General features: G+C 26.5%; 1 protein-coding gene across 1 annotated transcript; it reads right to left on the reverse strand.

Annotated features, from left to right (window-relative positions):
• Window positions 1-12,332: 12,332 nt before the first annotated feature.
• On the reverse strand, window positions 12,333-13,259 carry LOC132968517 (uncharacterized). Its single transcript, XM_061034212.1, has 4 exons — window positions 13,068-13,259; window positions 12,846-12,967; window positions 12,697-12,771; window positions 12,333-12,607 (listed from the first exon to the last, which is right to left on the reverse strand). The coding sequence occupies exons 1-4, from the start codon at window positions 13,186-13,188 to the stop codon at window positions 12,479-12,481; spliced, it is 447 nt and encodes a 148-aa protein (XP_060890195.1). The 5' UTR covers window positions 13,189-13,259; the 3' UTR covers window positions 12,333-12,478.
• Between the last annotated feature and the right edge of the window lie 332 nt (window positions 13,260-13,591).

Below are 13,591 nucleotides of genomic sequence, written 5' to 3' on the forward strand. Positions count from 1 at the left end.
TTCATCATTATAAATAAATGTAGTTTATCTCCTCTTCATCATTATAAATAAATGTAGTTTATCTCCTCTTCATCATTATAAATAAATGTAGTTTATCTCCTCTTCATCATTATAAATAAATGTAGTTTATCTCCTCTTCATCATTATAAATAAATGTAGTTTATCTCCTCTTCATCATTATAAATAAATGTAGTTTATCTCCTCTTCATCATTATAAATAAATGTAGTTTATCTCCTCTTCATCATTATAAATAAATGTAGTTTATCTCCTCTTCATCCATTATAAATAAATGTAGTTTATCTCCTCTTCATCATTATAAATAAATGTAGTTTATCTCCTCTTCATCATTATAAATAAATGTAGTTTATCTCCTCTTCATCATTATAAATAAATGTAGTTTATCTCCTCTTCATCATTATAAATAAATGTAGTTTATCTCCTCTTCATCATTATAAATAAATGTAGTTTATCTCCTTCTTCATCACTATAAATAAATGTAGTTTATCTCCTCTTCATCATTATAAATAAATGTAGTTTATCTCCTCTTCATCACTATAAATAAATGTAGTTTATCTCCTCTTCATCATTATAAATAAATGTAGTTTATCTCCTCTTCATCATTATAAATAAATGTAGTTTATCTCCTTCTTCATCATTATAAATAAATGTAGTTTATCTCCTCTTCATCATTATAAATAAATGTAGTTTATCTCCTCTTCATCATTATAAATAAATGTAGTTTATCTCCTCTTCATCATTATAAATAAATGTAGTTTATCTCCTCTTCATCATTATAAATAAATGTAGTTTATCTCCTCTTCATCATTATAAATAAATGTAGTTTATCTCCTCTTCATCATTATAAATAAATGTAGTTTATCTCCTCTTCATCATTATAAATAAATGTAGTTTATCTCCTCTTCATCATTATAAATAAATGTAGTTTATCTCCTCTTCATCATTATAAATAAATGTAGTTTATCTCCTCTTCATCACTTATAAATAAATGTAGTTTATCTCCTCTTCATCATTATAAATAAATGTAGTTTATCTCCTCTTCATCATTATAAATAAATGTAGTTTATCTCCTCTTCATCATTATAAATAAATGTAGTTTATCTCCTCTTCATCATTATAAATAAATGTAGTTTATCTCCTCTTCATCATTATAAATAAATGTAGTTTATCTCCTCTTCATCATTATAAATAAATGTAGTTTATCTCCTCTTCATCATTATAAATAAATGTAGTTTATCTCCTCTTCATCATTATAAATAAATGTAGTTTATCTCCTCTTCATCATTATAAATAAATGTAGTTTATCTCCTCTTCATCATTATAAATAAATGTAGTTTATCTCCTCTTCATCACTATAAATAAATGTAGTTTATCTCCTCTTCATCATTATAAATAAATGTAGTTTATCTCCTCTTCATCATTATAAATAAATGTAGTTTATCTCCTCTTCATCATTATAAATAAATGTAGTTTATCTCCTCTTCATCATTATAAATAAATGTAGTTTATCTCTCTATCATTATAAATAAATGTAGTTTATCTCCTCTTCATCACATTATAAATAAATGTAGTTTATCTCCTCTTCATCATTATAAATAAATGTAGTTTATCTCCTCTTCATCATTATAAATAAATGTAGTTTATCTCCTCTTCATCATTATAAATAAATGTAGTTTATCTCCTCTTCATCATTATAAATAAATGTAGTTTATCTCCTCTTCATCATTATAAATAAATGTAGTTTATCTCCTCTTCATCATTATAAATAAATGTAGTTTATCTCCTCTTCATCACATTATAAATAAATGTAGTTTATCTCCTCTTCATCATTATAAATAAATGTAGTTTATCTCCTCTTCATCATTATAAATAAATGTAGTTTATCTCCTCTTCATCATTATAAATAAATGTAGTTTATCTCCTCTTCATCATTATAAATAAATGTAGTTTATCTCCTCTTCATCATTATAAATAAATGTAGTTTATCTCCTCTTCATTATAAATAAATGTAGTTTATCTCCTCTTCATCACATTATAAATAAATGTAGTTTATCTCCTCTTCATCATTATAAATAAATGTAGTTTATCTCCTCTTCTTCATTATAAATAAATGTAGTTTATCTCCTCTTCATCATTATAAATAAATGTAGTTTATCTCCTCTTCATCATTATAAATAAATGTAGTTTATCTCCTCTTCATCACATTATAAATAAATGTAGTTTATCTCCTCTTCATCATTATAAATAAATGTAGTTTATCTCCTCTTCATCATTATAAATAAATGTAGTTTATCTCCTCTTCATCATTATAAATAAATGTAGTTTATCTCCTCTTCATCATTATAAATAAATGTAGTTTATCTCCTCTTCATCACATTATAAATAAATGTAGTTTATCTCTTCTTCATCATTATAAATAAATGTAGTTTATCTCCTCTTCATCATTATAAATAAATGTAGTTTATCTCCTCTTCATCATTATAAATAAATGTAGTTTATCTCCTCTTCATCATTATAAATAAATGTAGTTTATCTCCTCTTCATCATTATAAATAAATGTAGTTTATCTCCTCTTCATCATGATAAATAAATGTAGTTTATCTCTTCTTCATCATGATAAATAAATGTAGTTTATCTCCTCTTCATCATTATAAATAAATGTAGTTTATCTCCTCTTCATCATGATAAATAAATGTAGTTTATCTCCTCTTCATCATTATAAATAAATGTAGTTTATCTCCTCTTCATCATGATAAATAAATGTAGTTTATCTCCTCTTCATCATTATAAATAAATGTAGTTTATCTCCTCTTCATCATGATAAATAAATGTAGTTTATCTCCTCTTCATCATTATAAATAAATGTAGTTTATCTCCTCTTCATCATGATAAATAAATGTAGTTTATCTCCTCTTCATCATTATAAATAAATGTAGTTTATCTCCTCTTCATCATGATAAATAAATGTAGTTTATCTCCTCTTCATCACTATAAATAAATGTAGTTTATCTCCTCTTCATCATGATAAATAAATGTAGTTTATCTCCTCTTCATCATTATAAATAAATGTAGTTTATCTCCTCTACATCATTATAAATAAATGTAGTTTATCTCTTCTTCATCATTATAAATAAATGTAGTTTATCTCCTCTTCATCACTATAAATAAATGTAGTTTATCTCCTCTTCATCACTATAAATAAATGTAGTTTATCTCCTCTTCATCACTATAAATAAATGTAGTTTATCTCCTCTTCATCACTATAAATAAATGTAGTTTATCTCCTCTTCATCACTATAAATAAATGTAGTTTATCTCCTCTTCATCACTATAAATAAATGTAGTTTATCTCCTCTTCATCACTATAAATAAATGTAGTTTATCTCCTCTTCATCACTATAAATAAATGTAGTTTATCTCCTCTTCATCATTATAAATAAATGTAGTTTATCTCCTCTTCATCATTATAAATAAATGTAGTTTATCTCCTCTTCATCATTATAAATAAATGTAGTTTATCTCCTCTTCATCATTATAAATAAATGTAGTTTATCTCTTCTTCATCATTATAAATAAATGTAGTTTATCTCCTCTTCATCATTATAAATAAATGTAGTTTATCTCCTCTTCATCATGATAAATAAATGTAGTTTATCTCCTCTTCATCACTATAAATAAATGTAGTTTATCTCCTCTTCATCATTATAAATAAATGTAGTTTATCTCCTCTTCATCATTATAAATAAATGTAGTTTATCTCTTCTTCATCATTATAAATAAATGTAGTTTATCTCCTCTTCATCATTATAAATAAATGTAGTTTATCTCCTCTTCATCATGATAAATAAATGTAGTTTATCTCCTCTTCATCACTATAAATAAATGTAGTTTATCTCCTCTTCATCATGATAAATAAATGTAGTTTATCTCCTCTTCATCATTATAAATAAATGTAGTTTATCTCCTCTTCATCATTATAAATAAATGTAGTTTATCTCCTCTTCATCACTATAAATAAATGTAGTTTATCTCCTCTTCATCATTATAAATAAATGTAGTTTATCTCCTCTTCATCACTATAAATAAATGTAGTTTATCTCCTCTTCATCATTATAAATAAATGTAGTTTATCTCCTCTTCATCATTATAAATAAATGTAGTTTATCTCCTCTTCATCATGATAAATAAATGTAGTTTATCTCCTCTTCATCATTATAAATAAATGTAGTTTATCTCCTCTTCATCATTATAAATAAATGTAGTTTATCTCCTCTTCATCATTATAAATAAATGTAGTTTATCTCCTCTTCATCATTATAAATAAATATAGTTTATCTCCTCTTCATCATGATAAATAAATGTAGTTTATCTCCTCTTCATCACTATAAATAAATAAATGTAGTTTATCTCCTCTTCATCATGATAAATAAATGTAGTTTATCTCCTCTTCATCATGATAAATAAATGTAGTTTATCTCCTCTTCATCATGATAAATAAATGTAGTTTATCTCCTCTTCATCATTATAAATAAATGTAGTTTATCTCCTCTTCATCATGATAAATAAATGTAGTTTATCTCCTCTTCATCATGATAAATAAATGTAGTTTATCTCCTCTTCATCATTATAAATAAATGTAGTTTATCTCCTCTTCTTCATTATAAATAAATGTAGTTTATCTCCTCTTCATCACTATAAATAAATGTAGTTTATCTCCTCTTCATCATGATAAATAAATGTAGTTTATCTCCTCTTCATCATTATAAATAAATGTAGTTTATCTCCTCTTCATCACTATAAATAAATGTAGTTTATCTCCTCTTCATCATTATAAATAAATGTAGTTTATCTCCTCTTCATCATTATAAATAAATGTAGTTTATCTCCTCTTCATCATTATAAATAAATGTAGTTTATCTCCTCTTCATCATTATAAATAAATGTAGTTTATCTCCTCTTCATCACTTATAAATAAATGTAGTTTATCTCCTCTTCATCATGATAAATAAATGTAGTTTATCTCCTCTTCATCATTATAAATAAATGTAGTTTATCTCCTCTTCATCATTATAAATAAATGTAGTTTATCTCCTCTTCATCACTATAAATAAATGTAGTTTATCTCCTCTTCATCATTATACATAAATGTAGTTTATCTCCTCTTCATCACATTATAAATAAATGTAGTTTATCTCCTCTTCATCATTATAAATAAATGTAGTTTATCTCCTCTTCATCATTATAAATAAATGTAGTTTATCTCCTCTTCATCATTATAAATAAATGTAGTTTATCTCCTCTTCATCATTATAAATAAATGTAGTTTATCTCCTCTTCATCATTATAAATAAATGTAGTTTATCTCCTCTTCATCACTATAAATAAATGTAGTTTATCTCCTCTTCATCACTTATAAATAAATGTAGTTTATCTCCTCTTCATCACATTATAAATAAATGTAGTTTATCTCCTCTTCATCACATTATAAATAAATGTAGTTTATCTCCTCTTCATCACATTATAAATAAATGTAGTTTATCTCCTCTTCATCACATTATAAATAAATGTAGTTTATCTCCTCTTCATCACATTATAAATAAATGTAGTTTATCTCCTCTTCATCATTATAAATAAATGTAGTTTATCTCCTCTTCATCATTATAAATAAATGTAGTTTATCTCCTCTTCATCATTATAAATAAATGTAGTTTATCTCCTCTTCATCATTATAAATAAATGTAGTTTATCTCCTCTTCTTCATTATAAATAAATGTAGTTTATCTCCTCTTCATCATTATAAATAAATGTAGTTTATCTCCTCTTCATCATTATAAATAAATGTAGTTTATCTCCTCTTCTTCATTATAAATAAATGTAGTTTATCTCCTCTTCATCATTATAAATAAATGTAGTTTATCTCCTCTTCATCACATTATAAATAAATGTAGTTTATCTCCTCTTCATCATTATAAATAAATGTAGTTTATCTCCTCTTCATCACATTATAAATAAATGTAGTTTATCTCCTCTTCATCACATTATAAATAAATGTAGTTTATCTCCTCTTCATCATTATAAATAAATGTAGTTTATCTCCTCTTCATCACATTATAAATAAATGTAGTTTATCTCCTCTTCATCATTATAAATAAATGTAGTTTATCTCCTCTTCATCACATTATAAATAAATGTAGTTTATCTCCTCTTCATCACATTATAAATAAATGTAGTTTATCTCCTCTTCATCATTATAAATAAATGTAGTTTATCTCCTCTTCATCATTATAAATAAATGTAGTTTATCTCCTCTTCATCACATTATAAATAAATGTAGTTTATCTCCTCTTCATCATTATAAATAAATGTAGTTTATCTCCTCTTCATCACATTATAAATAAATGTAGTTTATCTCCTCTTCATCACATTATAAATAAATGTAGTTTATCTCCTCTTCATCACATTATAAATAAATGTAGTTTATCTCCTCTTCATCATTATAAATAAATGTAGTTTATCTCCTCTTCATCACTATAAATAAATGTAGTTTATCTCCTCTTCATCATTATAAATAAATGTAATTTATCTCCTCTTCTTCATTATAAATAAATGTAGTTTATCTCCTCTTCATCATTATAAATAAATGTAGTTTATCTCCTCTTCATCACATTATAAATAAATGTAGTTTATCTCCTCTTCATCATTATAAATAAATGTAGTTTATCTCCTCTTCATCACATTATAAATAAATGTAGTTTATCTCCTCTTCATCACATTATAAATAAATGTAGTTTATCTCCTCTTCATCATTATAAATAAATGTAGTTTATCTCCTCTTCATCACATTATAAATAAATGTAGTTTATCTCCTCTTCATCATTATAAATAAATGTAGTTTATCTCCTCTTCATCATTATAAATAAATGTAGTTTATCTCCTCTTCATCACATTATAAATAAATGTAGTTTATCTCCTCTTCTTCATTATAAATAAATGTAGTTTATCTCCTCTTCATCACTATAAATAAATGTAGTTTATCTCCTCTTCTTCATTATAAATAAATGTAGTTTATCTCCTCTTCATCACATTATAAATAAATGTAGTTTATCTCCTCTTCATCACATTATAAATAAATGTAGTTTATCTCCTCTTCATCACTATAAATAAATGTAGTTTATCTCCTCTTCTTCATTATAAATAAATGTAGTTTATCTCCTCTTCATTATAAATAAATGTAGTTTATCTCCTCTTCATCACTATAAATAAATGTAGTTTATCTCCTCTTCTTCATTATAAATAAATGTAGTTTATCTCCTCTTCATTATAAATAAATGTAGTTTATCTCCTCTTCATCACATTATAAATAAATGTAGTTTATCTCCTCTTCATCACATTATAAATAAATGTAGTTTATCTCCTCTTCATCACATTATAAATAAATGTAGTTTATCTCCTCTTCATCACATTATAAATAAATGTAGTTTATCTCCTCTTCATCACATTATAAATAAATGTAGTTTATCTCCTCTTCATCACATTATAAATAAATGTAGTTTATCTCCTCTTCATCACTATAAATAAATGTAGTTTATCTCCTCTTCTTCATTATAAATAAATGTAGTTTATCTCCTCTTCATCACATTATAAATAAATGTAGTTTATCTCCTCTTCATCACATTATAAATAAATGTAGTTTATCTCCTCTTCATCATTATAAATAAATGTAGTTTATCTCCTCTTCATCATTATAAATAAATGTAGTTTATCTCCTCTTCTTCATTATAAATAAATGTAGTTTATCTCCTCTTCTTCATTATAAATAAATGTAGTTTATCTCCTCTTCATTATAAATAAATGTAGTTTATCTCCTCTTCTTCATTATAAATAAATGTAGTTTATCTCCTCTTCATCATTATAAATAAATGTAGTTTATCTCCTCTTCATCATTATAAATAAATGTAGTTTATCTCCTCTTCATCACATTATAAATAAATGTAGTTTATCTCCTCTTCATCATTATAAATAAATGTAGTTTATCTCCTCTTCATCATTATAAATAAATGTAGTTTATCTCCTCTTCATCATTATAAATAAATGTAGTTTATCTCCTCTTCATCATGATAAATAAATGTAGTTTATCTCCTCTTCATCATTATAAATAAATGTAGTTTATCTCCTCTTCATTATAAATAAATGTAGTTTATCTCCTCTTCATCACATTATAAATAAATGTAGTTTATCTCCTCTTCTTCATTATAAATAAATGTAGTTTATCTCCTCTTCATCATTATAAATAAATGTAGTTTATCTCCTCTTCATCATTATAAATAAATGTAGTTTATCTCCTCTTCTTCATTATAAATAAATGTAGTTTATCTCCTCTTCATCATTATAAATAAATGTAGTTTATCTCCTCTTCATCATTATAAATAAATGTAGTTTATCTCCTCTTCATCATTATAAATAAATGTAGTTTATCTCCTCTTCATCATTATAAATAAATGTAGTTTATCTCCTCTTCATCATTATAAATAAATGTAGTTTATCTCCTCTTCATCACATTATAAATAAATGTAGTTTATCTCCTCTTCATCATTATAAATAAATGTAGTTTATCTCCTCTTCATCATTATAAATAAATGTAGTTTATCTCCTCTTCATCACTATAAATAAATGTAGTTTATCTCCTCTTCATCACATTATAAATAAATGTAGTTTATCTCCTCTTCATCATTATAAATAAATGTAGTTTATCTCCTCTTCATCACTATAAATAAATGTAGTTTATCTCCTCTTCATCATTATAAATAAATGTAGTTTATCTCCTCTTCATCATTATAAATAAATGTAGTTTATCTCCTCTTCATCATTATAAATAAATGTAGTTTATCTCCTCTTCATCATGATAAATAAATGTAGTTTATCTCCTCTTCATCATTATAAATAAATGTAGTTTATCTCCTCTTCATCATTATAAATAAATGTAGTTTATCTCCTCTTCATCATTATAAATAAATGTAGTTTATCTCCTCTTCATCATTATAAATAAATGTAGTTTATCTCCTCTTCATCATGATAAATAAATGTAGTTTATCTCCTCTTCATCACATTATAAATAAATGTAGTTTATCTCCTCTTCATCATTATAAATAAATGTAGTTTATCTCCTCTTCATCATGATAAATAAATGTAGTTTATCTCCTCTTCATCACATTATAAATAAATGTAGTTTATCTCCTCTTCATCATTATAAATAAATGTAGTTTATCTCCTCTTCATCATGATAAATAAATGTAGTTTATCTCCTCTTCATCATTATAAATAAATGTAGTTTATCTCCTCTTCATCATTATAAATAAATGTAGTTTATCTCCTCTTCATCACATGATAAATAAATGTAGTTTATCTCCTCTTCTTCACATTATAAATAAATGTAGTTTATCTCCTCTTCATCACATTATAAATAAATGTAGTTTATCTCCTCTTCATCATTATAAATAAATGTAGTTTATCTCCTCTTCATTATAAATAAATGTAGTTTATCTCCTCTTCATCATGATAAATAAATGTAGTTTATCTCCTCTTCATCACATTATAAATAAATGTAGTTTATCTCCTCTTCATCACATTATAAATAAATGTAGTTTATCTCCTCTTCATCACATTATAAATAAATGTAGTTTATCTCCTCTTCATTATAAATAAATGTAGTTTATCTCCTCTTCATCATTATAAATAAATGTAGTTTATCTCCTCTTCATTATAAATAAATGTAGTTTATCTCCTCTTCATCATTATAAATAAATGTAGTTTATCTCCTCTTCATTATAAATAAATGTAGTTTATCTCCTCTTCATCATTATAAATAAATGTAGTTTATCTCCTCTTCATCATTATAAATAAATGTAGTTTATCTCCTCTTCATCACTATAAATAAATGTAGTTTATCTCCTCTTCATCATGATAAATAAATGTAGTTTATCTCCTCTTCATCATTATAAATAAATGTAGTTTATCTCCTCTTCATCATTATAAATAAATGTAGTTTATCTCCTCTTCATCATTATAAATAAATGTAGTTTATCTCCTCTTCATCACATTATAAATAAATGTAGTTTATCTCCTCTTCATCACATTATATATAAATGTAGTTTATCTCCTCTTCATCATTATAAATAAATGTAGTTTATCTCCTCTTCATTATAAATAAATGTAGTTTATCTCCTCTTCATCATTATAAATAAATGTAGTTTATCTCCTCTTCATCATTATAAATAAATGTAGTTTATCTCCTCTTCATTATAAATAAATGTAGTTTATCTCCTCTTCATTATAAATAAATGTAGTTTATCTCCTCTTCATCACTATAAATAAATGTAGTTTATCTCCTCTTCATCATGATAAATAAATGTAGTTTATCTCCTCTTCATCATGATAAATAAATGTAGTTTATCTCCTCTTCATTATAAATAAATGTAGTTTATCTCCCCTTCATCATGATAAATAAATGTAGTTTATCTCCTCTTCATCATTATAAATAAATGTAGTTTATCTCCCCTTCATCATGATAAATAAATGTAGTTTATCTCCTCTTCATCATTATAAATAAATGTAGTTTATCTCCTCTTCATCATTATAAATAAATGTAGTTTATCTCCTCTTCATCATTATAAATAAATGTAGTTTATCTCCTCTTCATCATTATAAATAAATGTAGTTTATCTCCTCTTCATTATAAATAAATGTAGTTTATCTCCCCTTCATCATGATAAATAAATGTAGTTTATCTCCTCTTCTTCATTATAAATAAATGTAGTTTATCTCCTCTTCATCATTATAAATAAATGTAGTTTATCTCCTCTTCATTATAAATAAATGTAGTTTATCTCCTCTTCATCATTATAAATAAATGTAGTTTATCTCCTCTTCTTCATTATAAATAAATGTAGTTTATCTCCTCTTCATTATAAATAAATGTAGTTTATCTCCTCTTCATCATTATAAATAAATGTAGTTTATCTCTTCATTATAAATAAATGTAGTTTATCTCCTCTTCATCATTATAAATAAATGTAGTTTATCTCCTCTTCATTATAAATAAATGTAGTTTATCTCCTCTTCTTCATTATAAATAAATGTAGTTTATCTCCTCTTCTTCATTATAAATAAATGTAGTTTATCTCCTCTTCATTATAAATAAATGTAGTTTATCTCCTCTTCATCATTATAAATAAATGTAGTTTATCTCCTCTTCTTCATTATAAATAAATGTAGTTTATCTCCTCTTCATTATAAATAAATGTAGTTTATCTCCTCTTCATCATTATAAATAAATGTAGTTTATCTCTTCATTATAAATAAATGTAGTTTATCTCCTCTTCATCATTATAAATAAATGTAGTTTATCTCCTCTTCATCATGATAAATAAATGTAGTTTATCTCCTCTTCATCATTATAAATAAATGTAGTTTATCTCTTCATTATAAATAAATGTAGTTTATCTCCTCTTCATCATTATAAATAAATGTAGTTTATCTCCTCTTCATCATGATAAATAAATGTAGTTTATCTCCTCTTCATCATTATAAATAAATGTAGTTTATCTCCTCTTCATCATTATAAATAAATGTAGTTTATCTCTTCATTATAAATAAATGTAGTTTATCTCCTCTTCATCATTATAAATAAATGTAGTTTATCTCCTCTTCATCATGATAAATAAATGTAGTTTATCTCCTCTTCATCATTATAAATGTAGTTTATCTCCTCTTCATCATGATAAATAAATGTAGTTTATCTCCTCTTCATCATTATAAATAAATGTAGTTTATCTCCTCTTCATCATTATAAATAAATGTAGTTTATCTCCTCTTCATCATTATAAATAAATGTAGTTTATCTCCTCTTCATCATTATAAATAAATGTAGTTTATCTCCTCTTCATCATTATAAATAAATGTAGTTTATCTCCTCTTCATTATAAATAAATGTAGTTTATCTCCTCTTCATCATTATAAATAAATGTAGTTTATCTCTTCATTATAAATAAATGTAGTTTATCTCCTCTTCATCATTATAAATAAATGTAGTTTATCTCTTCATTATAAATAAATGTAGTTTATCTCCTCTTCATCATCTGATGTTGTCGACTTGAATGTAAATCTGTTAACGGCTCGTTGGTTTTGGAGGCGTGGCTATAATCATATCTCAGACTGTGGGGGAGGGGCCTAATGTGAGAGCTGTTCAGGGGGACCAGGTAAATCTTGAACGACACTTTGATGATATTTACAATAAATCTGTGAAGAAAAAATAAACTGCAGGTAAAAAAACATTTTATTAACACACGATCACAGGACAGTATTATTATGTACACTTCATGACATCATCACTCGTTCAGATCTTTAAAACAACATCTTTATAATAAAACACATTATTCAGGAGCAGGCAGGGCGGCGTCCTCCTCACAGGTTGTCCACTCCACGGATCCGGCGGGCCAGCTGAATGTCCCGGGGGAACACGGTGACCCGTTTGGCGTGGATGGCGCACAGATTGGCGTCTGAAAAGAGCATGACAAGAAACGCCTCTGCAGCCTGCATGGAGGGAGAAGAAGGTAATCAAGATTTGAAGACGGTTTCTCAGACGGCGTTGGTGAGAACAGTAACGCTGTGAGGTCACTCACCTCCTGCAGAGCGAGTAGCGCGTACAACTGCCACCTCAGAGCTTCTCTGGAGTAACTCTGACACACCTCGTGCACCTGAACACACAACAGGAAACACAGCGTCACCAAACAGGAAGTCTCTTCACAGCGTCAGCTGACGTCTGACTCACCAGGCGGGAGAACGGCGCCTTCCTGAGCAGCAGGTCGGTGCTCTTCTGGTACCTCCTGATCTCCATCAGAGCTTTAGTTCCAGGTCGAAAGCGTCTCTTCTTGGGGGAGACGGGAGGCCGGCCTGAGGACGCAGACGGCGAGAGATATTCAGACTTCATGTGAAAACATTCTCACTCTCTCTTCCTGTGACACGACCATTAGCTCACTTCTGTCCCACTCACTTGATTCTCCACTGCGCCTCGGCGTGCGGGGTGCCGTCCTGGAGGTCGATGGGGCTGGGGCCGGTGGGCGGCGTCTGGGGGTTGTGCCCTTGCGGCGGTTGGCTGACGAATCATGACGCATTTCCTCCAAAACACACGACGAGAAACTCTGAAAAATAAAATGTTAGAAAAGTTATTCTGCATTTAATACATTAAAGTTAATGTCCGTACAGCAGGTTATGAATAAAGTTATTGTCATTACAGCAGGTTATAAATAAAGTTAATGTCCGTACAGCAGGTTATAAATAAAGTTATTGTCCGTACAGCAGGTTATAAATAAAGTTATTGTCATTACAGCAGGTTATAAATAAAGTTCATGTCCGTACAGCAGGTTATAAATAAAGATAATGTCCTCACAGCAGGTTATAAATAAAGTTAATGTCCGTACAGCAGGTTATGAATAAAGTTATTGTCATTACAGCAGGTTATAAATAAAGTTAATGTCCGTACAGCAGGTTATAAATAAAGTTAATGTCCGTACAGCA

Source organism: Labrus mixtus, unplaced genomic scaffold (genome assembly GCF_963584025.1).
Source record: "Labrus mixtus unplaced genomic scaffold, fLabMix1.1 SCAFFOLD_145, whole genome shotgun sequence".
Taxonomy (NCBI): Eukaryota; Metazoa; Chordata; class Actinopteri; order Labriformes; family Labridae; genus Labrus; species Labrus mixtus.

Excerpts from the sequence above, each read along its gene's own strand:
- LOC132968517 (XM_061034212.1), bottom strand. The coding sequence starts at position 13,188 with ATGCGTCATGATTCGTCAGCCAACCGCCGCAAGGGCACAACCCCCAGA. Across the intron at positions 12,968-13,067 it reads GAGGCGCAGTGGAGAATCAA|GCCGGCCTCCCGTCTCCCCC; the intron begins GTGAGTGGGACA and ends CTGCGTCCTCAG. Across the intron at positions 12,772-12,845 it reads AGGCGCCGTTCTCCCGCCTG|GTGCACGAGGTGTGTCAGAG; the intron begins GTGAGTCAGACG and ends TTGTGTGTTCAG.